The sequence below is a fragment of the Giraffa tippelskirchi genome, chromosome 6 (assembly GCF_054371585.1).
Source record: "Giraffa tippelskirchi isolate mGirTip1 chromosome 6, T2T-mGirTip1v1.2.pri, whole genome shotgun sequence".
Taxonomy (NCBI): domain Eukaryota; kingdom Metazoa; phylum Chordata; class Mammalia; order Artiodactyla; family Giraffidae; genus Giraffa; species Giraffa tippelskirchi.
Genome location: NC_137280.1, coordinates 54,183,172 through 54,207,898, shown reverse-complemented (window position 1 = coordinate 54,207,898; position 24,727 = coordinate 54,183,172). Strand labels below are relative to the sequence as shown.

The 24,727-nt window shown below is 43.6% G+C and overlaps 1 protein-coding gene and 1 long non-coding RNA gene across 3 annotated transcripts in view; one reads left to right on the top strand and one right to left on the bottom strand.

Annotated features, from left to right (window-relative positions):
• Positions 1-15,095, top strand: part of LOC145511557 (uncharacterized) — an 81,626-nt gene extending 66,531 nt beyond the window's left edge. The window contains exons 3-6 of the long non-coding RNA XR_014057942.1: positions 9,584-12,299; positions 12,590-12,751; positions 13,327-13,495; positions 14,809-15,095. This is a non-coding gene — a long non-coding RNA (uncharacterized LOC145511557). The remainder of the gene's footprint in view (positions 1-9,583; positions 12,300-12,589; positions 12,752-13,326; positions 13,496-14,808) is intronic.
• On the bottom strand, positions 12,963-17,629 carry PENK (proenkephalin). Of its 2 annotated transcripts, none has more exons than XM_081505095.1 (3): positions 17,205-17,629; positions 16,627-16,767; positions 12,963-13,939 (listed from the first exon to the last, which is right to left on the bottom strand). In XM_081505095.1, exons 2-3 carry the CDS (start codon positions 16,762-16,764, stop codon positions 13,286-13,288), a joined length of 792 nt encoding a protein of 263 aa, XP_081361221.1. In that variant the 5' UTR covers positions 16,765-16,767; positions 17,205-17,629; the 3' UTR covers positions 12,963-13,285. The 2 variants fall into 2 exon arrangements, with proteins under 2 accessions (XP_081361221.1, XP_081361222.1); XM_081505096.1 differs by having other exon boundaries at positions 17,298-17,616.
• Positions 17,630-24,727: the final 7,098 nt, after the last annotated feature.

The following is a 24,727-nucleotide window of genomic DNA, read 5'->3' as shown; positions in this document are numbered from 1 at the left end:
TCACTTCCCCCTTTGTATTGACAATTAACACTAAATATAAGTGGTCAACATCCTCCCAACTAATTTGTAAGTCATTTATTTATTCAATGAGTATTTTCAAACACCTATTTGTTTGAGACCTGTGTGTAGGCTCTCAGTTCAGTTCAGTCGCTCAGTCATGTCTGACTCTTTGTGATCCCATGAATCACACACAGCACGCCTGGCCTCCCTGTCCATCACCAACTCCCGGAGTTTACCCAAACCCATGCCCATCAAGTCGGTGATGCCATCCAACCATCTCATCCTCTGTCGTCCCCTTCTCCTCCTGCCCCCAATCCTTCCAGCATTAGGGTCTTTTCCAATGAGTCAGCTCTTGGCATCAGGTGGCCAAAGTATTTGAGTTTCAGCTTCAACATCAGTCCTTCCAATAAACACCCAGGACTGATCTCCTTTAGGATGGACTGGTTGGATCTCCTTGCAGTCCAAGGGACTCTCAAGAGTCTTCTCCAACACCACAGTTCAAAAGCATCAATTCTTTGGCACTCAGCTTTCTTCACCGTCCAACTCTCACATCCATACATGACCACTGGAAAAACCATAGCCTTGACTAGATGGACCTTTGTTGGCAAAGTAATGTCTCTGCTTTTAAATATGCTATCTAGGTTGGCCATAACCTTCCTTCCAAGGAGTAAGTGTCCTTTAATTTCATGGCTGCACTCACCATCAGCAGTGATTTTGGAGCCCAAAAAAATAAAGTCTGACACTGTTTCCACTGTTTCCCCATCTATTTCCCATGAAGTGATGGGACTAGATGCCATGATCTTAGTTTTCTGAATGTTGAGCTTTCAGCCAACTTTTTCACTCTCCTCTTTCACTTTCATCAAGAGGCTCTTTAGTTCTTCTTCACTTTCTGCCATAAAGGTGGTGTCATCTGCATATCTGAGGTGATTGATATTTCTCCTGGCAATCTTGATTCCAGCTTGTGTTTCTTCCAGCCCAGCGTTTCTCATGATGTACTCTGCATCTAAGTTAAATAAGCAGGGTGACAATATACAGCCTTGACGTACTCCTTTTCCTATTTGGAACCAGTCTGTTGTTCCATGTCCAGTTCTAACTGTTGCTTCCTGATCTGCATACAGGTTTCTCAAGAGACAGGTAAGATGGTCTGGTATTCCCATGTCTTTCACAATTGTCCACAGTTTATTGTGATCCACACAGTCAAAGGCTTTGGCATAGTCAATAAAGCAGAAATAGATGTTTTTCTGGAACTCTCTTGCTTTTTTGATGATCCAGCGGATGTTGGCGATTTGATCTCTGGTTCCTCTGCCTTTTCTAAAACCAGCTTGAACATCTGGAAGTTCACGGTTCACGTATTGCTGAAGCCTGGCTTGGAGAATTTTGAGCATTACTTTACTAGCGTGTGAGATGAGTGCAATTGTACTGTATGAAAGTGTAGGCTCTCAGATACAGTTAAATCAAAGCACCAAGCATTATATTTTCTTGGCAGTTGAGTGGAAGTCAAATAGGGAAACAACATGAATTGAGCAAAAATAATTAAATGCGACAGAGGAAAGAGGCATGATATTCAGAAACTCTAAAACAGATCTTCCCTGGTAATATTTATGTACTTTGTTTACTGTAACATCTTTCACATGATAGTATTAATAGCTCTTTATAAATTGATTAATGAGTGGATCAGAGTTTGTATCATCCATAAAGCATGGAAAACCTGATTCTTGTTGATAAATAGAGAAAAAAATGATCATAGATTTGAAGATAAACACTTTGAGAATTTCTTATACTTGAAAGTTTAGTATATGTGAATGTGTGATATGCTTTTGCCTTCAGGAATTCACTGAAATACGTCCTGTGATTCTAACTGGAATTATAGGACAGAGGTTGATCTTTTGAAGATATTTGATTTTTTGCCACAAGTTTGAAAAATCAGGTTAAAGTTCAATAGTCAGCATCACATACAAAGAAAAACATAGAAGTCTTGGCAGAACACTCAGCATTTGAGGAAGCTGCGTAATTTTCATGAATGCACAAGTCATTTCTGAAATTCTTAAAACAAAATTAATTATAACAAATGTATTTTGCTCAAGTTAAAATAAACTGACAGTGACAGCAGACAATTTCAACAACTCAATTTCAAGAAGCATTTTTTAGCTGACAATAGAAATATACACCTGACCCATTTTAAACAATTTACAAAGGAATTCTCCCTTATCAGAATGCTAGATTTTGCATTTACACAGGATCCCATTTTATGCAGAGTACAAGGAGGAGCAAGTGGAACTAAAATGAAGACGTTAGTGTAAGAATGTTCAAAATGAGTCTGATTGCTGCCATCCATCCCTAATGGACCATAAGAAACCTGGAGCTTTAGGGCATTTGAGAGTTGTTTCATTAAAATAATCTACTAAAATGACCGCATGTGTGTTTTTATTCAGAAAATAGGATCTCTTTCCTAGAGTTGGCTACTCCTCCCTGTTGTTTATTTTGATGCCTTCTAAGAACCTGAGAATTGACCAGAGTGGGTTTCTGAGTCACTCAGTCATGTCCGACTCTTTGCAGCCCTGTGGACTGAAGCCCACCAGGCTCCTCTGTCAAGAATACTGGAGTGGGTTGCCATTTCCTTCTTCAGGGAATCTTTTCCACCCAGGTATTGAACCCTTGTCTCCGACATTGGCAGGTGGATTCTTTACTGCCGAGCCACTGGAAGATTCTGAGTGTGGGACGAATTTCAAATCTCCTCTGACCCCACAGTCATCTCACAGTCACAGTTTTTCCAAGTGCCTGATTAGCACAGCTATGGAGATGGCGAACCATAGAGTCATACAGATTGATTTGTTCTTACTGCAGTGCCAGTCCTGTCATGAGTGCTGCTTCTGTGTCGTCTTTTCTCTGCAGTCTCTGGATTTCTTCCTTCCTCCCCTTCCGTCCCCCATCTCCTCCAGTCTTCCCTTTCCCCACTTCTTCCTTCTGTTTTTTTTAAAAAAACGTATTACTTCATTTTCCTTTTTTGTCACATTTATTTTTGTTTATCAGGGATTTCTATTTTCACATCTTTGCATCCTGGGTACCAGCAACTGCATGGTTCAAGTCCCAGCAGGAAATGCTCAAAATTAGAATAATTCAAGGGGAGTTGAATAAAAAGCCTGTTTACAGAGATTTGGACAGGGCTTGAGAAAACCATGTGGGAGAGTGCAGAGTTCAGTGGTTGCAAGCAGCAGGCACTTTGTACCCTGAGATCTGAAGGAGCGAGGGAGGGAGGTTACCAGGACAGGAGGCAGAGACCATGGGAGAGGGCTGAGTTTTGCCATCTGAGACCCTTAGCCTGAGGAAGGAAGGAAGCTGGAGGTGTGAATCATCCACCTCTTACTCTCATCACCAGATGTTTCTGCTGGTGAAGCCCAGAAGGAAGCCAGGGAGCAATGCCTCACAGGGAAGGAAGGAATCCATTCAGCTGGCCTCCAGAGTGGAGAAGATGGAGGGGAAGGGGAAACAGCAAGCATAGAGGATGTTTATCAGACAGTTGATGCAGGGAGAAGTCAATTCTGACTCCGTGCTGGGACTGTTTCTTTGACTTGCTTTCCATTGCTTTTGTTATTATAATTACACATAATGGCCTGTTGCAGAGAACTCTGCCTGACTGTTGAACTGAAGTGCCTTTGTTCAGAACCCTGTCCACCTGTATGTGGCAGGAACGAAGAAATTAACACATCCCCCTGCCTGAGGCTTGCCATTCTAGGAGAGACTTGCAAGATTAAATGGCCTTTTTACTTTGTTTCCTCCCCATCCCCCCAACCCCCAGCTCTGATCTATAAAAGAACCAGGCATCCAGACCCCAGAAGATGGCTGTTTTGAGATGTTAGTCTTCCTTCTCCTCGATGTGCAGGCTCTCTGAATATAGTCGTATTCCTTGCCTCAACACCTCATCTCTTGTTCAGTGACTTAGTAACACAGTCAGCCACATACCCGCAGCAATACCTGGCAATTTGAAGACATGCAAATTGTGACCATCAGATTGGGCAAAGCTTGATGTTTCAACAGAATGGCTTCTGAACTCTGAGACACTTTGCTCTGCCTCAGTTCCAGCTTCTGAATATCCCTTTGCCCTACCATCCCCATATCTGTTGAGCAAGCATAGTTTTAGTTTTGCACCCTTGTGCTAGCACTTTGAACTCCTCTTCAAGTAGGCACAACTTAGAAGAGTATGTAATAAGCATTTGTTAAAGAAATGAGTGGGCATAACCAGCTTAGTCATGTCTTGACTAATCCTCTGCTTAGCCTGTCACTCTGATCAGCACTCTTGGTTCTTGTAACTCAGTTTCTTCCTTCGTTGTCATTGGTCCTGCTTCCTTTGGGTTGTATGTTTTTATTCTGTCCCTGTCTTGATTGGGTGGCAAGCGATCACTTCTGGGCAGGATGCACTTGAGAAGACTGAAGTCCTAGAAACATTGGCTTTTCTACTCTTTTTTTTTCTCTATTAAGATTTTTTGCCTACTTCCCCAGATTCCCACTTTCAGAAGCCCATTTTCAGTGTAGCAATTATGTTAATATCTTTGTGTGGAAGATGTTGCTGTGGCTGATATTGAACTCTTTCCTATACATTTTGAGACCTTTTTTTCATTCATACTTTCTTGTTCCAGACAGAATCTCCTTTCTGAACTTTCCAAGTGGGACAAATGTTGAAATGTGTCTTAAGAAAGAAGGAGGCAGATATGGATTGTAACACAGAATCCTCACATTTTCTCATACAAGATTTAGTTTGTTCATGGTAATGAACTGGAGGAAAAGCCTAGAGTTGACTTGGTGGGGGGATGGGTCATGGGCTGAGCAACACTCCTGCTCTTCTTTCAGCTCTTCCTAGAAGCCCGCCAGGCTCCTCTGTCCACAGGATACTCCAGGCAAGGATACTGGAGTGAGTTGCCATTTCTTCCTCCATACAATAAGTATACTGGCACCCTTATCTTTCTTCTGAATATATCTTTTTTCCTCTTCCTACCTTTCATTTGACCTCCATGTATTTTGGTGTTTTTCTTGTGATTGGCATTTGTCGCATTCAGTGAACCTATGGGTTGATAGTTTTCACCAGAGCAAGACCATTTTGGGCCAGTGTTTCTTCAAATATTTTATTATGATCATCCCCATCCCCCCATCCCCCATCTTTCTTTGGAAACTCCAAACAAACATACATCTGTCTCTTTGAAGTTGTCCCACAGTTCACTGGGGTTTTTTTCAGGATTTTATCTCTGTTAAGCACTGAACCTATATTATCTTGCTTTCTCTCATAAAGGACATTCAAGTTAGGCAATATTATCACGCCCTTTATAGCACTTAATGGTAGGTAACTTGCCAAGAGGACACAGATTTAGTCATTGGAATATGATCATTCTAACCTAGGTGGTCCACTTCCAAGGTTTGCGATTTCTTTTATTCACAGCAAAATAGAACACAGATCACATCTAGTATAGCTGTGGAAATCAGCTGCTCCCTGCTTCTCTTCTTTGCCTTGGGTATGTTTCTTTCCCAACATACCTTGGAAGGGAAATGTGACCATAATGCATAAGCACGCTTTCCAAGGCTCTGTCCTGTGCTTCCTGAAACATTCACAGTGTCTTGGCTTCTCTGGTGGTTCAGATGGTAAAGAATCCACCTACAATGCAGGAGAACAGGGTTTAAATCCTGGGTCAGATCCCTGGGTGGGGAAGATACCTTGGGGAAGGGAATGGCAACCCACTCCAGTATTCTTGCCTGGAGAAATCCATGGACAGAGGAGCCTGGCAGGCTACAGTCCATGGGGTCACAGAGTCGGCCATGACTGAGCAACTAACACTTTCATTTTCAATGCTAACAGCATCATCTACAGGCTCCAAACCTTCCCTGGTACTTCTCTCAGTCTTCATCCCAGATCGGACAAGACTGAGCAGCAGCAGCAGAAGCATCCTTCCTGTAATAACATGTGTCCTGAGCACTGTGAAGCGATATCTTTAAAACTCCTTAAACACGTTCAGTTTATTGTTATCAATTATATGCCAAAAAAGCTTTCACTATTTTTATTAATATTTATGTTAGTCAAAATGTCTCAGTTTCATACTCTTAATATTAATTTAATTAAATATAGAGTTTTGATTTGAATTTCTTCAATCCTTCCCCAACACTGCCGGTAGTTTTTAAAAGTTATTTTCTGATGTCTCCTAGCATATACTATGTCTTATATAGAACCTTCAATCTGCCTGTTATTCCTTTGTAGATAATTCTCCTTTTCCTGTGGTAGTTTTTTAAGATTTCTTTTTACTGATGATGTTATAGGTTTCACCATGGTGTAGTTAGATATGGATTTACTTTTATGTAACCTTGTTGGCACCACCTTCATGTTTTCTATTTTTGGATTAAAATCTTTCTTCAATCCCATGAAATCTGCAGCCATTGTATTTTTAAAGAACATCTTAATTGAGATATAATTGACAAGCCATAAAATTCATTTTTAAGTGTATAGTTCAATCATTTTCTGTATGTTACCAAGTTGTGTAGCCACCTTACTATTTAATTCTGGGACACTTTTATCAACTGGAAAATGAACCTCAGACCTATTAATAATCACTCCCCATTCATTCCCCTCTCTCCCCAGCCCTTAGCAAACACTAATCTGCTTGCTGTCTCTATGGACTCATCTCTTCTGGATATTTAATACAAATGGAATTATACAATATGGGACCTTTTGTGTTTTGCTTCTGTCACTTAGCCTAATGTTTTCAAGGTTCATCCATGTTGTAGCATGCATCTGTGTGGCATTCACTTTTAAGGCTGAATAATATTCCATTGTATAGAGACCACATTTTGTTTAACCTACTCATCAGCTGATGGTATTTGGGTTGTTTTCACTTTTTTGGCTATTATGGATAATGTTGGTATAAACATTTGTGTTCCTGTTTTTTGTGTAGTCATATGTTTTCAGTTCTCTTGTGCATGTACCTATGAGTAGAAATGTTGGGTCATATGGTAACTGTATGTTAACTTTTTGAGGAATTTCCAAACTGTTTTCCATCAGTGTGTGAGGGTTCCAACTCTTCCTTATCCTTAAGAACACTTGTTATTAACTATCTTTTAAAAAAAAAAATTATTATAGCCATTACAGTGAGAATAAAGGGCTACTATTTTTTCTTTGTCATGCTATGCAGTATCATCTTTTTTTTAAATTAATTTTTATTGGAGTATAGTTACTTTACAATGTTGTGTTGGTTTCTACTGTATAGTTAAGTGAATCAGCTATATGCATTTAATCTATTGTCAGTTAATTTCATTTTCAATTTTTTCAAAAAATTTCTGTGTTTTGTTGTGGATGAATTCCTCATTGTTAACTTTCTGTTATATAAAGCAATCTTTAATTGTATCTAGTCTAGTATCTATCCTGTTTAATTAGTTTTTTCCTAATAACAATATGCCTCATTTATTGCTAATATATTTTAATTTCAAAATTTCTTGCTCCTTTTTTATGGAAGACCTTCCTGCCTTTATCTCCTTGAAAATCTTGAAATGCTTGTTGTAAAATTCCTTTTCAGGTGGTCTTAATATTTGCTTTTCATTGAGAGTGAAGTCATAATAGTTGCATTTGCTGGCTTTCTTTTTCTTTTTTAAAGATATTTATTTTTAATTGGAGGATAATTGCTTTACAATATTGAGTTGGTTTCTGCTATATACCAACATGAATCAGCTCTTGATATACGCATGTTGGCTTTCTTAATGTTATTTTCTTTATATACTATAGAATTTTACAGTGCTACTCATGTCAAACCAAAGTATTTGTTTCACTCTCTTTCCTTATTCTTACTTGTTTAACAGTTTTGATTCAGAAAGAGAATTTACATTGGAGGTTTGAACCACTTCTCCACCATGAAGTCAATCTTATTGCAATAAATAGGTGGCTTTGCCCAGATACTGGTTCTTCCACTCTATCTATTTGCCCTTTCCACTCCAACTATCCAGGAGTCCTGGTCAGCAGTCTTGACTGTTTTTTTTTTTGGCCATCTTCAATAGATGGGAGAGACCTGCCCCTACTGAGGTCCTTGCAATGGACCTGGCTCTCACACTCCCCTCCTAGCCCCAGTTATCATGAGATAAAGAGGAGGCTGCCTCCACTAGACTCCAGACTCGGAGCCTGGGAGCTCAGTTTTCAGCTCCCACTTCGTGCAGTGTCTCTAATATGGTTCTAGGTTACATACAGGCTCATAATTTTCTGAACATAATTATGTATTTAAATTAAACGATTTACATATCTTTGCAATGAGTTTGGGCTTCCCGGGTGGCGCTACTGGTAAAAAACCCACCTGCCAATACAGGAGACTTAAGGGACATGGGTTTGATCCCTAGGTCAGGAAGATCTCTTGCAGGAGAGCACAGCAACCCACTCCAGTATTCTTGCCTGGAGAATCCCAGGGAAAGAGGAGCCTGGTGGCTACAGTCCATGGGATCAAAAACAGTAGGACACGACTGAAGCGACTTAGTATGCAAGCATACACTCAATGTGTTTAGATGGGAGCATAGGCTCATATTAATTTTTTGTGAATGCCTCTGGCAAGAAAAACAGAAACAGTTTCCACTTTCCTAGGGATAATTGTCTACTTGTTGAGACAAAAATCAACCACACAAATTAACAAATAGTTATAAAATGAAACAACCCAGGAGTCGAACCCATGTCTCCTAAACTGCAGGTGGATTCAAGACAGAGCAGGCAGAAGTGTTTCAAACCTTGCCCTGGAGTGGCAGGGTGCTATATTAGAGGGTTACTACTACATGCACACATGTATACATGTTTTTCACATAGTATAGGACAGACAGTGCATGAATATATGAGTGTTAACTGCAGCATTTGTTCCAATGTGAAAAATTAAATTTCTAGTGGAGTTGTTAAAAGAGAGCAAAATGTACATGTTATATAATATTATATAGTAAAGAAAAGATTTACGTGTTGATGTAGAAACACTGCCAAATATAGTAAGTGAAAAAAAGGTGGTGGGATACATAAAGAATTATTTTGTTAATACTAAGTTAAAAAAAAAAACAAACTTGTGTATGTCCATGCATGTGTGTGTGTATACTCATTAATGAAAAAAATGTTTACTTAGGGTAAACATAGAACTTTTAAAAGCAGTTAAAAGTTATGCGAGTTATAGGAGGTGAAAGAAGAATTTCACTTTTAATATTGTACAGTTCTGCATTTGCTTGAATTTTCTTACAAAGGACTTGTCACACTTAGAACTACCTGAAATTTCCCCTTTTCTTTTTTTGTGGTTGATTGTCTCACTCTACACATTAGAATATAAGTTTTGAGAAAGCAGAGAAGTAGATGACCTCTTACTTTCTATAGCTCCTGGGCCTAGAATACTGTGTACACTGTAGAATATGCTCCATAAATACTTATGAATGAATAACTTGAGCAATGAAAAGGAAAAAAAAATATCTTGCTGGGTAAATTCTCTGTTTCCCCCCTAAATTCACCTAAGCTCCTGGCATCTAGCAATTCCTTAGCTAGAGTTGAATCTCTATCATCTTAATGCTGATTTTTTTTTTCTTTTTTTTTTTGGCTGTGCCCACACAGGCATGTGGGATCCTACTTCCTCAACCAAGGATCGAACTCGTGCCCCCTGCATGGAGTCCTAACTAGTGGACCACCGGATAAAGTCCCTTAAATGCTGATTTCAAAGTGTGAATTTCCTCACAGGCTCTCCTCTAGTCTTAGCACTTTTTCTGTCCATAGACGATCTAGCCTCTTACAAGAATGAGAAATTGAAGGAGGACTTGCAGAAGGTTGGCTCTTTTGGTTCCTGTCTGCAACCCCCCATTCCGATTTCTTTTGTAGATCAGTTCCCTGACATGGGGAGACAGATACCCTTGAATTGTCTGGGGTTCTCCAGGGAAGAGAGCAGTGGAGTCTCATGTCTCTCAGCCTGGGTGCGAAGCGAGCACCCAGTGATGATGGGAGAGGATGTCTCTGTAATCTGTCACCTCCACTGTATAATCATAAGAAATTTGATTGAGGCCCTACCTGAATTGCCTAATGGTTTTCCCTACTTTCTTCCATTTAAGTCTGAATCTTGCAATAAGGAGGCTCATAAGCTGAGCCACAGTCAGCTCCCAGTCTGGGTTTTGCTGACTGTATAGAGCTTCTCCATGTTCAGCTGTAAAGAATAAAATCAATCTAATTTTGGTGCTGACTGACCACTGGGTGATGTCCATGTGTAGAGCCATCTTTTCTGTTGTTGGAAGAGGGTGTGCCTATCCCTTCAGTGAAGGGGCTCCTTGAAACAGCTCTCCCATCAAAACCGGTGACTCCCCTACAAAGCGGTCTGTCCTCCTCATCTGGCTGAGGACCTTCTACTGTAAATGGCAGGGAGCCTGTGGGGAAACAGCAGAGACGGACAGGCACCCGGTGGGGAGGGCACTGCTGTAGCAGACACTCCATCTTGTGTTCCGAACGTGGAAGAGCACGTGGAGTACAGCTTGAGACATATCAGGTATGCTGCCACAATGTCCTGGAGTCTGTCTACAGGCAGGGTTATGGGCATACTGTGGAGATTGAAACAGGGAGATAAAAACTGTCCCCTGAGAAGTCATTTATATTTTTAAAAATATGTATTTATTTATTTGGCTGTGCCTGGTCTTAATTTCGACATGTGGGATCTAGTTCCCAGACCAGGGATCGAACTCAGGCCCCCTGCATTGGGAGCCTGGAGTCTCAGCCACTGGATCACCAAGGAAGTCTCCTAAAGGCATTTTATAGTTTAAAAAAAATGCCTGCATTTATTTTGTGGTGTAAGGCCATTCACCACAGAGCAGAAAATAGTTAGGATGCTTCACTTGAAAAATAAATACATTTAAAAAGCAAAAGCGTAACTTAGAATACCCGAGTGGTCAATAAGCACATAAAATGATGCTCGATCTCATTAGTAATTAGGAAAATGTAAATTAAAAAAAAGTGGCTAAAATTTACAAAAAGAAAATATGAAGAATTGGTGGGACATACACTGCTGTTAGGATTCCAAATTATACAAACTCTTTAAAAACTGGTGTGACAAGCTACATTTGAACATATGCACATCCTAATATCTGGCAGATCTACTCTTGGTTATATTCCCAAGAGAACTATCTCACTGTGATGAGTGCTGTGATGAGGTCACAGCAGTATTTGCAATAACTCCAAACTGGAAACAGCCTGAGCCCCCATTAATAATACAATGGGACTGGTGGTATTTTCAGGCAATGGAATACCATATGGCAATAAAAATAATATACCAATGATGGCTCTATGCAACAGGATGACTGAATTCCATAAATATAACTCTAGCCACATAGATGTAAAGTTTAAAAATATGCAAATTAATCTGTGGTTATAGAATTCAGGAGAGGGATACCTTGGGGAGCAGGGGTGTGCATGCTTGTTCAGTCATGTCTGACTCTTCCACACCATGGACTGTAGCCCGCCAGGCTCTTCTATCCATGGGATTCTCCAGGCAAGGATACTGGAGTGGGCTGCCATTTCCTTCTCCAGGGGATCTTCCCGACCCAGGTATTGAACCCAGGTCTGCTGCATTGCAGGCAGATTTTTTACCAGGCTCAAAGTTAGTCTGTTAAGGATGAGGGAGATAGATGGCGGGCAGGAGCGGGCGCACTCAGTGAGTGTCAGGGACCTGCAAACCTTTCCACCGACTGGGAGGACAGTGCATGGCTGTGGGGATGTCCCAGGAACCCGGTGGGGCTGGATGCAGAGCACGATGGCCCCACTGGATTGAAGCCTGCGGTCTTGCACAGCACTGGCCTGAAGAGCAGAGGCTGCTCTTCTGTCTCCCTCAGTGGCTAAACTCTGATCTTGCGGGGAAGAACTCAAAGGAAAGGATGAGTGAGGGTCCTGGGAAAATGACTCAGTGGATGGGAGTTTAGCTGCAGGTGGTTTTAATTAGAAACACAAAGACATGTTACATTTTTTGGTACCTGAATGTTGTCCCAAATGGTTTAATTAATGAAGTAGTCATAAACCCCTTATGTGATGAGAATTTGCCTTCCAAAACATTCATAGTACCTTTCCCAGGGATCTGGTCACCAAATCCCTCCATTCACTCATCTATCCATTCATCAGATGTCGGAAGACCCATGGTGGTTGTGATGTAGGAGTGGACAGCAGTGACCAAGATAGCGTCTCCAGTTCTTCGGAGTCTTGTGGTGATCTGGATGAGAGATATGGAACTGGAGTGGAGAGGACATTGCTTGGGAGCAAGAAGTTTGGGGTCTTAATTCCATTTCTGTCCTTCAACTCCTAGGTAATATTGGGCCAACGACTAGGTCTTTCTGGGCTCCACTTTTCTTATCTGTAAAATGGGGCTAAATTATCTATGATTTTTTTTTTATTAACTTCTAATATACTTTGCTGAAGAAAAGAGACATACACATCTGAATGTAAAATGTAGATTTTCTTATACATAAGGGCATAGTTGGTTAGGCTTTGGTTTTCTTTATGGATGTGAATTCCAGAAATGAGAGTCGAAATACATTGTGTTTTGCTTTAATGTGTTCATTCATCTATGATTTCATATTGTTGTTGTTGTTTCAGTTGCTAAGTTGTGTCCGACTCTTTGTGACCCCAAGGACTGTAGCCCACCAGGCTCCTCTATTCATTGGATTTCCCAGGCAAGAATACTGAGTGGGTTGCCATTTCCTCTTGCAGGGGATCTTCCCGATCCAGGGATCGAACCCACATCTCCCGCACTGGCAGGTGGGTTCTTTACTGCTGAATCACCAGGTAAGCCCAACATTTCATATATAAGGAATCAAATGAAAAATGTTTTTAGAGGCTGTAGGAAGAGGAGGGGACCAGTAACGCTTCTGTCAAAATCAGATGGTTTCACTGTCTCTGAGTTTGCGATTTGCTGGGGAAACTGAAGGGCAAATGAGACCTCTGAAGGAGAAGAAACTTAAGAATGTTATGCAGTTGGGGTAATGGGTTTATTATATCTACACACAAGTAGGCATTTATTGGCATTGTGTCAAAAATAAAGGACAAAGTGATAACAAAAACTGAGCATGAAAATAAGACACATTGCAACAGATCAATATTTAAAAGCTTAAAGATTCTCAGAACACAGAACCTGGAATCACAGCTTTCAGGTTGTATAGTTAATTATCTGGACTCTGAAGTCAACTATCTAATGCAAGCGACACAGGACAATACAACACACCAGGGCAGCAGTCTCTCACTGGGGGTGAAGGAAGGCTTGCTGGGGCTTCAGGTCACTGATGGGAAAGGGGCTTAAAATCTCATGAATCCTCCGTATCTTTTCTCCATTTCAGGAACTTCCTTGGAGTAACTTTCGCCTTCTTCCTCAGAGGGTAGGGGCTCGGCGAAGCGCTTGAGGAAGCCACCGTACCTTTTCTGGTAGTCCATCCACCACTCCGGACGACCCACTCTTCTCATGAAACCCCCGTATCGCTTCTGCAGCTCTTTGGTTTCGTCTTCCAGGTGGGGGCTTCTCTTTAAGCCTCTCATGAAGCCCCCGTATCTCTTGCTCACGTCTTCAGCATCACTGCCCTCCTGGTGGAGGCTCCCCTCTCGCTGGTCCCCAGCTCCCAGCAGCTCCTTGAGCAGGTCGGAGGAGTTGCCCAGGCCGTCATCTTCCTCTGCATCCTTCTTCATGAAGCCCCCGTATCTCTTGCCAATGACCTCACCTCCATTTGCCTCTTCCTCCGCTTCCAGGGGGTACAGCTCATCCATTTTCTTCATGAAGCCTCCATACCGCTTCATGAAGCCCCCGTACTTCTTGGCAAGCAGGTGGCTCTCCTCCTGTTTGCTGAGGGCGCTGGTGGCATCCGGAGGAAGCTCTAGTTTGGTCAGCTGCAGAAGCTCCTTGCAGGTTTCCCAGGTCTTGAGAGAAGGCAGTTTCCCCTCACATTCCAGAGTGCAAGCCTGGGGGAAGAATCTGATTTAATGACAGAAGAGGCTCTTCTGATTTCATTCAGTAAACACATTTTCACCCCCCACCGCCCTCCCCGCCGGGCCATTCTATGCTTGCTTTGATGAAGAAACTCCCACTTAATAATCTCATTTTTCTTATAACTTTTTGTTGTATTGAACAGGCAGATAGAAGGAAAATCAGAAAGGGAGATTGTGGAGAACTAACTGAATCAAATTAGAATTTGTCTTTGAATTTTAACAGATTGTATATGCTGTACTATTGCAATATTGTAAAGATATTTTCCCACTCAATTTTAACCTATATTTTTCTTAGCATTTCAGTTTTTTATGGTTCTATTTATAGAACTCAGTTACTAGCCCTTGATTTAGACATAAAAACTAGGCTCTTTCTTGAGATTTAAAATATATTGGTGTATTACTTAATATTAAATATATACATATTATTTTTTACAATGAAAAGAAGCATTTTATTAGTGCAACAAAATTCTGGTATCTAGTTAATCAGCTCTTACTAATTATTTAAGTTTTGTGTCTAAGAAAATTAAATACACGCACATATAAAAATATACAGATCTAATAAAAATAATGGTCCTGTTTTATTTTTGATCTCCGATTAAGAAAGCTAACCATTATTAAAAATTTAAGATGTTCAGGTTTCAAGACTATTTCCCTCCTAAAGTGAAATTTAAACAATCTGTTTGCCAAAAATTTATGTTGAATATTTGGTATACTATTACCAAAAGGCTATTTTAATATTGGCATTCCTTAAAACAAATAATGGCAAATAATTAGAATAACAGTCATTAGTACAGAAGTGATATTAATTTATATCTTACAGCCTCTCTCTCTCTCATGCCTAGTCATGTTGGACTCTTCGCAACCCCATGAACTGTAACCTGCCAGGCTCCTCTGCCCATGAGATTTCCCAGGCAAGAATACTGGAGTAGGTTGCCATTTCCTCCTCCAGGGCATCTTCCTGACCCAGGGATTGAAACTGCGTCTCCTGCATTGGCAGGCGATTTGCCTGCCACTGGGAAGGTAAATCCACTGAGCCACCTGGGAAACCGATATTCCTACAGCCATCTATACATTTTTCTGTATTATTTATCATACTCTGTGTTGGAGAGTAAATCCAGTTTGGACATCAGTCATGGCACAGCTGCTCATTTTTTTAAATCCATCATAGAATGAAGTACAAGAGTCTTTCACATGGTGCAAATTCCACAAATATTTGTTACTTGATTTTACTACATAGTGCTAGCTAGGCAAGCTTATTTCTCATATATCTTTTCTTTTTCTCTCTGTTTTTTTTAAATGTCTTTTTCATCCAAGCTAAAATTCCAGAGCTGCTGTAATTCTAACAATATAGTGGTTAACAAGCCATTTGTCACAGACAAAATAACTATCCTATATGCAAATCCCAAGAGAAAACCAATCAGTAAAACACAAATCAGAAAGAAAAATATGGATGCAAGGGATTGTCACCTCTACTAAAGATGCAACATTTTTTCTCAGAGTTTAAATATGAAGCCCTATTTGTCAAATGGAGAGAATGGCGCAATCCAAATGGAACAAACAAACATTTAACCTGAAACATACTGTCTTGGGTTTTGTAGAATCCTTCCTTTAGCGATTGTCCCTGTTTCGTGCATCTAGGCAACAGAATTGCTTCAGAAGGTCTGGAGAGGCACTTGACTCTTTGGATTAACACATATTCTCTGCTCAACTTTTTAAGTCATCACAGAATCTCAACTAATTGAGAAGACAGTGCAAAGGAACCCTTGGGGGTGCTAGTTAAAATGAAGCTTCCTGGGCCCCCACTTCAGCGATTCTGAGTCAGTGGGGGCAGCAAGAGTGATTTAGGAGCATCGGATTACCATTAGAATGACAGTTCTTTTGAACTTAGATTCCCTTCCCCTGACAACACCATCTTTGCATCATAGGCCACCTCTTTGGACTAGGCCACCTCTCCTGTGCCCCTTTCACAGCCAAATTAAACGGTTGTCTTACTAGTTTAATTAATAAAATGTACTATTAACAATAGTAACTTCTAGGCAGGACAGAAGTTGAATTCCAGGGGGGCTCACCTGTAGAAGAGTCGCCGACTCCTCGCTCCTGTCCACTGCATTCTCCCTGCCTCCTCTCCCTTTATCCACACCGTCCCGTACCCGCCACCCCCCCGGCCCCCCCCCCGACCTGAGGTTAAAAAGGCTAGAGAAATGAAATTCAAAGAAAGACGGCGGGATTATCACTAAAAAAAAAAAAACACAAAAAACCCCACTGTTATTTGCAGGAAGGATGGGCAGATGCTTGTGTGCGTAAGGGGTCCTAGGTGGCCTATATGAGCAGGTGGGTGAATGAGCATCTTCCCTGGGGTAGGTGAGGGGACAGCCGGTGCTCTCCGAGGTCCTGAAGAGAGAGAGAGAGAGCACCAGCGGGGCGCCCGCCCCCCCGGGGTGAAAACGAACAAGATTTGCGCGGCAACACCGCCGCCCTTTCGGTCCCTACCTAGTCGCGGGGACCCGAAACTCAGAGCCAAAGCGGGACCTTAGTCAGCGTTCGGGGAGCGGTCGGGACACCTGGGTCACCTGGGGTCGGCGCCGACTGTGAGCACAGCGGGCCCGGGCTGTGCGCGCAGGGTCCGGGTTAGCTGCTCCCGCACCGCGCGGAACACTCACCAGCGGGTTGAGGTCGGTCGGGCGCGCCAGGCGGTAGCTGCACGTGGCGCAGTCCTGGCTGCATTCTGCCCGCACGGTCGCCAGGAGCCCGGGGCCAAGCGCCAGCAGCCAAGTGCAGAGTCCCAGGAACCGCGCCATGGGCTGCGGGGAGAGCGCACAGAGCTTCGAGCCTGTCCGCGCGCCCAGCGGGGCCCTGGGAAGGACTCCGAGCCGGGCAGCCGCAACTGGGGTGAGGGTGCTTCATCGAACCAGAGCTCGCGGGACCCTCTTTCCTGCCCTCTCCAACCCGCCAGCCGGGGGGACCGCTCGGATCGTTTCGCGGTTCCCGAGTGGTCCCTGTGGCCCGGAGCCCGGGGCGGCCCCAGGCACTGACTGTCTGCAGGGCAGGATTCTGGAGGGGACTACGGAGACCAAATTCTAGAGCCCGGGAGCCCGGGGAGTGGCAACATTGACCCGGGTCACATACAAGGAGCGGAAGAAAGTTGGGGGACCCCATGCAACGCAACGAGGAATAAAACGCAGCTGGCTGAGGGCTCCAAACCCACGCAGCAAGGTGGGCTTCGGCCGAGTTCACTCACGTTGCCGCTGTTCGGGGCACGCAGGTCGGTCGGGGAAACCGGGTCCGGGGCGACTCTCGGGGGCAGAGAGCCAGGAAAGCGGGCGGGCCTCACCGTCGCGGTCCTCGGCGTCGCTCTGCAGCGCAGAGACGGGTCTCCGGCCTCGCCAGCCTCCCTCGCCGTCCAGGCTGCTGCGGCAGGAGCCACTTTATAATTCGCCCCGGAGCGCAGGAAGCGAGCGCGCCCCAATCGCCGGCTGGCTGCCGCTGACGCAGGCCCTACGCGGGCCGCGCACCGCCCCCGCCGGAAGAGGGGTCCGGGCCCGGGCGGGGGGACCCGCGTGGCGGCGCACCCCTCGGCCGGGTGACACACCGAGGCAGTTAGGAAAGTTGGGGAGAGGGTGCGATGAGATCAAGTTCCCCCGTGTAAAGTCACCGCAATTGCCCTCCCCGGGGAGCGCATTTAGCATCAGATCCCGGGGAGGGTGTGGGGGGTGTTGTTAGCGGGTAGATAGACTGATTTAGATTCTAGAATGTGCTGGAGACCATAGGAGTAAGTGCTGGGATTACCCCCGCCCCCGCCTTCTCCTGGAGCGCCCCCGCCGTCCGGGTGGGCATCCGCACAGCCGTCCGGAATGTCGTCACTTGTCCACCCGTCTGTCCCCAACGCACTAGACTTCTTGCTGACAGCAAGGCGCGTAGTAGGCGCTCAGTTAATGGTTAAGGGAATGACTGAAAGTTTCCGGGAATCTTAAAATCTCCGGAGGGCGCTTTCTCTTTTTGCGTTAGTGAGACCCCCTTGCCAAGCGCGCACGCGGTTGCCAAGTTCCAACGCTTCGGGAACGACTTTCCGTCCGACCAGAGTGTCCTGGGGGATTTAGGCTAGTGAGAGGGGGTACGGGGTTGGGATGGTCCCAGGACCATCCATTTCAGTAACTAGTAGATTTTTGCTGGGACTGTGGTGGCGAGAGAGTGAGGTGGGAGGACTCGGTGTCCAGGGCGTCCGGCGCTTGGGGCGCCCACCTAGGCTTGGGCGGGGAGGGGGCAGAGCGCCAATCGGAGGTGCGGGCTGGCTGTCAACTGAGGCCCGCTAGCCGTCTTGGCTCTGCGTAAAATCGCCAAGATGCAACCATTTACCTTGTCAGTTTCCACATCTGGAAAATAGGGACAGAGGTAATGGGACAAAATAGGGCCGGAGGCTATCTATAGGGTTCCAGAGAGGCACAAATGAAATAATGGACCAAAGCACTTAGCCTTAGCAAGCCTTTAGAACGTGCTTCTAATCCTGACATCCATGTGCCTTTAGGTTGTCATTAACGTATCTTTCGTTTACTGTTTACTTATCCATCCATCCATCAACCATCCATCCTTCCATCCATTCATCATCCATCTTCCATCCATCCATCCTTCCATCCACCCATGTACCTATCTATCAATCCTGGTCTTAGAGGGAAATCAGAGTCTCAAAGCTGGCAGACGGAGAAAGAATCCCAGTGCTTTCCCAGCCAAAGCGCCTTCTGCCCTTAGACCTTTGCGTGGACCAGCCGCCACAGGGCTCCTCCGAGCTCGGGCGGCGTTGCGTCTTCCACTCTGGTCACTAGAGGGCACCGTTCTCCTGCGTAGGTCTGGGTACTGGGGAAGAGTCCAGGGTCGCCAGCCGCGGACACGCACACGAGTGCCCGCGGAGCAGCATCGCGCTCCGCCTGCCTCCCGGGCAGGGGCAGCCCCGCACCGGGCGGGGAAGCGGAGCGCGGGGCTGCGGCGACAGAATGCCCCAGACAGCCCGAAGGAGCCAGACTGACAACTAGCCAGAAAAGCAGGACGTTTTAGGCTTTTCACAGGGACGGTGGTGGAAAGCTGGTGATGTCTCCAGCCACTCACCCAGTAGGAACGAGGGTTCCCCCTGCTGCCTGGGGTTTAGAAAGGCAGCAACTACACAGCAGTGCTCAGTGAGAAAGGATTACACGGACAATCCGGGCCTAAGAGAAGGGATTACTCAGAACAGACTTGAAACTCTAACGGGAGGCTGGAGACTGAGACCCTGGTGTGACGGCACCACGTGGTGCATTCCCCCAAAGGCCCCCTGGAATCTTGGAAAAGTAGCAGCTGAAGACTGAAAGGGGACTTGGGGATAAGTTATTCCAACCTTTACTCTGTAGATGAGAAACCGAGGCTCAGAGCGTCCAAATGACCGACCCAGACATAACCAGGCAGAATCAGATCATCTCACATGTCTCTAGGGAGAATCCCGCCACCCTCTCAGGCGCGCTTTGTTTCAGTTGAAACAATTACTGTTTGCTCTGAGTTAGTTTCTCTCGGTGCATCTGCATGTTTATGTATATTTTTATGTATTTTTGGTTGCACTGGCTTTCTCTAGTTGCAACAAGCCGGGGCTTCTCTTGTTGCAGAGCAAGGGCTGTAGGTGCTATAGTATTGTGGCTCAGTAGTTGTTGCGAGGCATGTGGGATCTTCTGGGACCAGGGATTGAACCTCCCAAACTGGCAGGTGGATTCTTAACCACTGTGCAACCAGGGAAGTCCTCTCTGAGGCTTTTTAAATGTCAGGAGAGAGAGGAAAGGAAAGAGAGGGCCATTCCCTAGGAGTAGGGCAGGGTATTGAATGCCCCAGCACCTGCCTGGCTACTTGGGGTGTAGATGGTGCTAAATGAAATGTGCATTGACAGACTGACTGAAGGAATGAGGTGGGGACAAGTGGGCCTATTTTTGTGCACCAATCAGCCAGGATCTCTTCCTACCACCTTTTCCTTGTCTACCCTGGGACTACAGGTCATATATTTCTGTGTTCATTTCTTTGTATTTGAACAGTTGGTAGCGGGTTGCAAAGGATTAATCTTTTCATGATCCTTTAAATATTTCAGGAACTAGTAGATTTTTGCAGTTATCTTCTGGGGAAAATCTGCCCTTGTAATCATACTCAAAAAAAGAGAAGAGAACCTTCTCTTAAAGCAGCTAACCCAGAGAATTCTGATTCCCAGGTTAGAATCAAGACCTTGCCTTCTAATCCTAAGGTCCTTGACATCAGATAGAAGAGATTCATTCTAGAGACCAACAAATATGGCTTGTAAAATCCTGATGATGAGTAGTGTTTTACTCAGTTCTTATGTATTCTGGGAGCCCAAAGGAGGGATTTTAAAATGTCCTCTCAGTGTCCTGTCATTTCCGGGATGGAAGATGCTTAAGTTGAACCATATCATCCAGGTGCCCATCCTTTTTCTTGCTTCCCCTTCCCACCACCCGAACACACATACTTTATTATGGAAACTGGTTTCTCTGCTCTTCTCTCTGTTCAATAAAATAGCAGCAGAGGGTAGAGGGAAGTTCCTCGTTCTGGGGATTGTGTAATGTTTCAGAGTAAAAGCACCATATTCTCACACTTCTGACGTTTGGAGTCACACCAGAGCAGGGCAGACCTGCCCCTTTTCAGTTACAGTGTAAAGCGCGGGCTTTGTGAGATAGGATTCTGTGAGCTGGGCATGTTGCTGTGAAGGACCACTGCTAAAGCATTTTCTTCAGACTGGAGCAGACAAAGCATCCTGGCAGAGAGGCAGTAAGTGGAGTTCCTGGGAAAATGATTTGTGATGTAATAAATCCCCATTCTGAGGAGCATGAATGCTGGCACATTCTCACTCTCAAACAGTCAGGAAGCAAAATAAACCCCTTGGAAGAAAAAGGAACCTGGTACAGAGTTGCGTGAAACTGAGTTTAAATAATAGAAAATGTATCACAGAGAAAGAGAAAGACAACGAGGAAACATTAAAAGAGCCAGGAAGGGAAATATACATTTTAGTATTGGGATTTCCCACGCAAGAATACTTAGGGTTGCTGTTTCTTCCTCCAAGCAATCTTCCCAACTCAGAGATCGAACCAGGATCTTCTGAGTCTCTTGCATTGCAGGTGGATTCTTCACTTACTGAGCCACTGGGGAAGCCACATTTTAGTGTTAAGCACAAGTAATTAGACCATGAATAAAACAAGTCACATTATGACTCAGATTGAAAGAAGATAGAGCTACAGATCCTTTGAGCTGTTTGACTTTTGAAATGACTTTGGAATGGAATTGGCATTGAAGGAATTTAACAGCCACTCCAGAGAACCAGTCATATTAAAAAGTTGCATTGCCCCTTTGAACCTAAACCATATTTAATCACTTGACTTTGATTTGTTTTGGGTGGTTTCCAGAATCAAATTCTAGATCCCACCTGCAGGTCCTGAAGAAAAGGCGATCAAAAGTATTAATTGAATGAATGAAGACATCCACCAAGGAGGCGGTTTCCACCATTGAGGCAATGCTAGAAGAGAAAATCAAAACAGGTTTTGGGTAACAAGAAATCACTGATGTGAAATCTGTGGCTCCAGGTCTCCCACTTCTGGAGGGAACCCACTGCACACAACCCACAGCACAAGCTTTACACATGATAGGCCCTCAGGAAAGTTGTTTTTGTAAAACCTGTTCCTCTTGTGGCTACGTCGCCCATAGTTCATGTGCTCATGGGGTGGACATCAGAAGTCAAACTGTTGTCATAAAATTTTATAGAGAAAGAGCTTAACCCTGCAGATGCTCACTTCTCACACATTACTCTCTTGGTATCTACTTTGTTGTAGATAGACATGTCAACTTGAAAAATAGTCACAAGTTGAAAGTTAAGAGTTATGTTTTATTCACTGGCAGTTTTTAGGACTTTAGGTCTGAGAGACAGCATCTCATGTGATCCCGAGAGAACTGCTCTGAGGAGGCAATAGGAAGAGTCAGGTTACAGAGAAGTTTTACAACAAAGGGCAGGTAGCCTGAACATCAAGAGATTATTGTGAATTAAAGGAAACCAGATACCCCAAGTTAAGGAATTGAACAATTTTCTATGTATAGGAAGATGCAAGAGTCTGGACTCACTGAAATCATTCCTTTCATATGCATCTCAGCTCTCTGGGGCCAGTATCCTGTGTTTTTTCACATCCTGATCTCCCTTGGGCTCACTATAGGGAGTGGCTGTAATATGATGGCTGTTAGATCCCAGGTATTTTTCTCTTCCCTGAGTGCCCTGAAGGGCTGGAACTGCTGATGACTGTGACATCCTTATTTACAGATATGGCAGGAAATTCTCCATTTCTCAGATGTTAGAGCTTAGACAAAAATGTTATTTTTATGTGTGTGAACCTCGTGAAAATCAGTCTAGAAGTGATCTTGTGTGGCACAAAATGGAATTGGAGGAGAACAGTAAGATCAAATTATATGTCTTTTTTCTACTCTAAGATTGTTATCTGATTATACATTTAGTGGAAGGGCAATGCCAAGAAATACCTCAGTGGAAATCCTAGAACCTAACAGGATACACAATTTCATGCAGGAAAACAATTATTGTGCTGTTAAGAGTTTAGGTTCACAAAATACTAATTTTAATTTCCATTTTGTTATCGAGTGTGTAAACTTGTGAAAGTCAGTCTCTAAACCTTATTTTTCTCATCTGCACAATGGGGAAAACAAAATGAACCACGCTAGCTTGTTGCATGGATTAAATGAAAAACTAATATGTACGTATGTACACATATACTGTGTAGGGATTCAATTTTTATTAATGACCTTTTTTGTTGTTGTTTTGCTGTATTAAATTGAATTTCTGAGGTAGAATTTATTTTTCTTCTTCTCAGTTTCTGGATTGTCATGTTCTTGGCTTCTTATTTTTGGAGCTATAATTTGGTTGCCTTAGTGGAGTGTTCAGATAAAGAAAATAAGTGAAGATTTTGATAATGGTTGAAGGAAATGGGCTATTTATCTACCTGGATGTAGTGCTCCAAATTAAAAATTGGAGAGATAGAGCAATTTATAATAACTGTAGGTAGCAAGCTGCTTCATAGCATTATAAGATATTGCTGGAAAAGAGGACTTCGGCATGGCATGCACAGTCATCAATTGTTGTTTTATTTGGGATAGACTTTGTAGATTAATCTTCAACACTTCTGTGTGTGGCAAAGCCAATTAGAGGAGGTAAGATGTAGAAGTGTTTGGATTGGGACACTCACAGGCTACCCAGGAGGGCAGGGTTCCTCGAACAAGTGGAAAAGGCTGGAGAGAGAGTCAAAGAACAAGGCAGAGAGGGAGGAAGGAGCCCGTGGATGGAGACAACTGTCAGAGGGCCAGGCAGTGTGAATGGGGAATTGACTTGCTTTGGAAGCCTTGATGGAGTAGGCTGAGGGATAGTGGGAGTGAAGCAGGAAGAAAGGGGGTTGCCTAAGCACTCTTGGAGGGGACTAAGGGAAGCAGCTGGTCACCCAGATGTGCCTGATGGCTCAAGCATTGGCTCCCGTGAGTCCACCACATTCTCTGCCATGCCCACTCCCACAGTGAGCTCCCTCAGTAGTTAGATCATCCAAGGACATCTGCTTAGAGATAGGAGTGAGAAGAAATTATTTCGTCCCTCATGTAGAATATGTTTGTGTTTTTAACTTCATACTCCCCAGAGAAGCTGTGGGAATAAGACAGAATGGGAGCCACTGGGATCATCTCTTATCATTAGCCCAGTCCATCATTCCCCTAGAGGACCACACAGGCTTCATTAACAGACATTCTCCAAGGCAAGTTCTCCTTTAGCTTCTTGCCATGTGTCTTCCAAATGTACTTGCCTCTTCTATGTATATTGTCTCTGATTTTGCATGGGGCATCCCCCTAACCCTCAGGAAGCCTCAGGAAGCAAAAACAACTTGCTTATTTTTCTTGTTTTTTAAATAAGCACTTTCTTAGTACATTGGTAGATGCCAAGGACTAGGGTGGGGAGGATGTGGGGAGGGTGAATGAGAAGTTAGTGTTTAACAGGGACAAAGTTTCAGGTTAGGAAGGTGAAAAATTTGGGAGATGGATATGGTGAGAGTTGCACAGCCATGAGAATGTACTTAGTGCCACTAAACTGTATAGCTGAATATTGTTAAAATAGTATGTTTTATGTTATGTGACTTTTACCATATTAAAGAAGTGCTAAAAAGAGCACTTTCTTAAATCTGTAATCATTCTCCTCCATGCTCAATTTCTATCTATCTTGGCAGTAAAGACTGTTGAAGAATGGTCTGACTCCTTTATGGCCCTTCCTCATCCCTATGAATTTCTTATTCCACAGCCATTTTACTGTTGCTCTTACCACTCCCATGAAATCATATCTGTTAAGGTCAGTAATTACTTTTAGATGAAAATCCAAGAAACTCTTTAGCTCTTATATTATGTGTTGTGTCTACAGTATTGGATTCTGTTGTCCATTCCCTCTAAGATTTCTCCCTAAAACTTTTCCTCTTCCTGTTTTGCTTGTGCATTTGTACTCTATCTCCTGGACTTTTCTTTCTCCATCTGTCCCTTACATGATGATGTTCCCTACAGTTTTGTTCTGGGTTTCATCTCATCTCTTTTCAAGATACATGCTCTGCTTGGGAAAACTTATCCAGTTGCAGGACTTTATCTCTTATCTGTGTATCAGTTATTTCTGAGTTGCTGTCTCCAGTTCTGGCTTCTTCTCTGTCTACATGTGAGTACCTCAATGTTTATGTG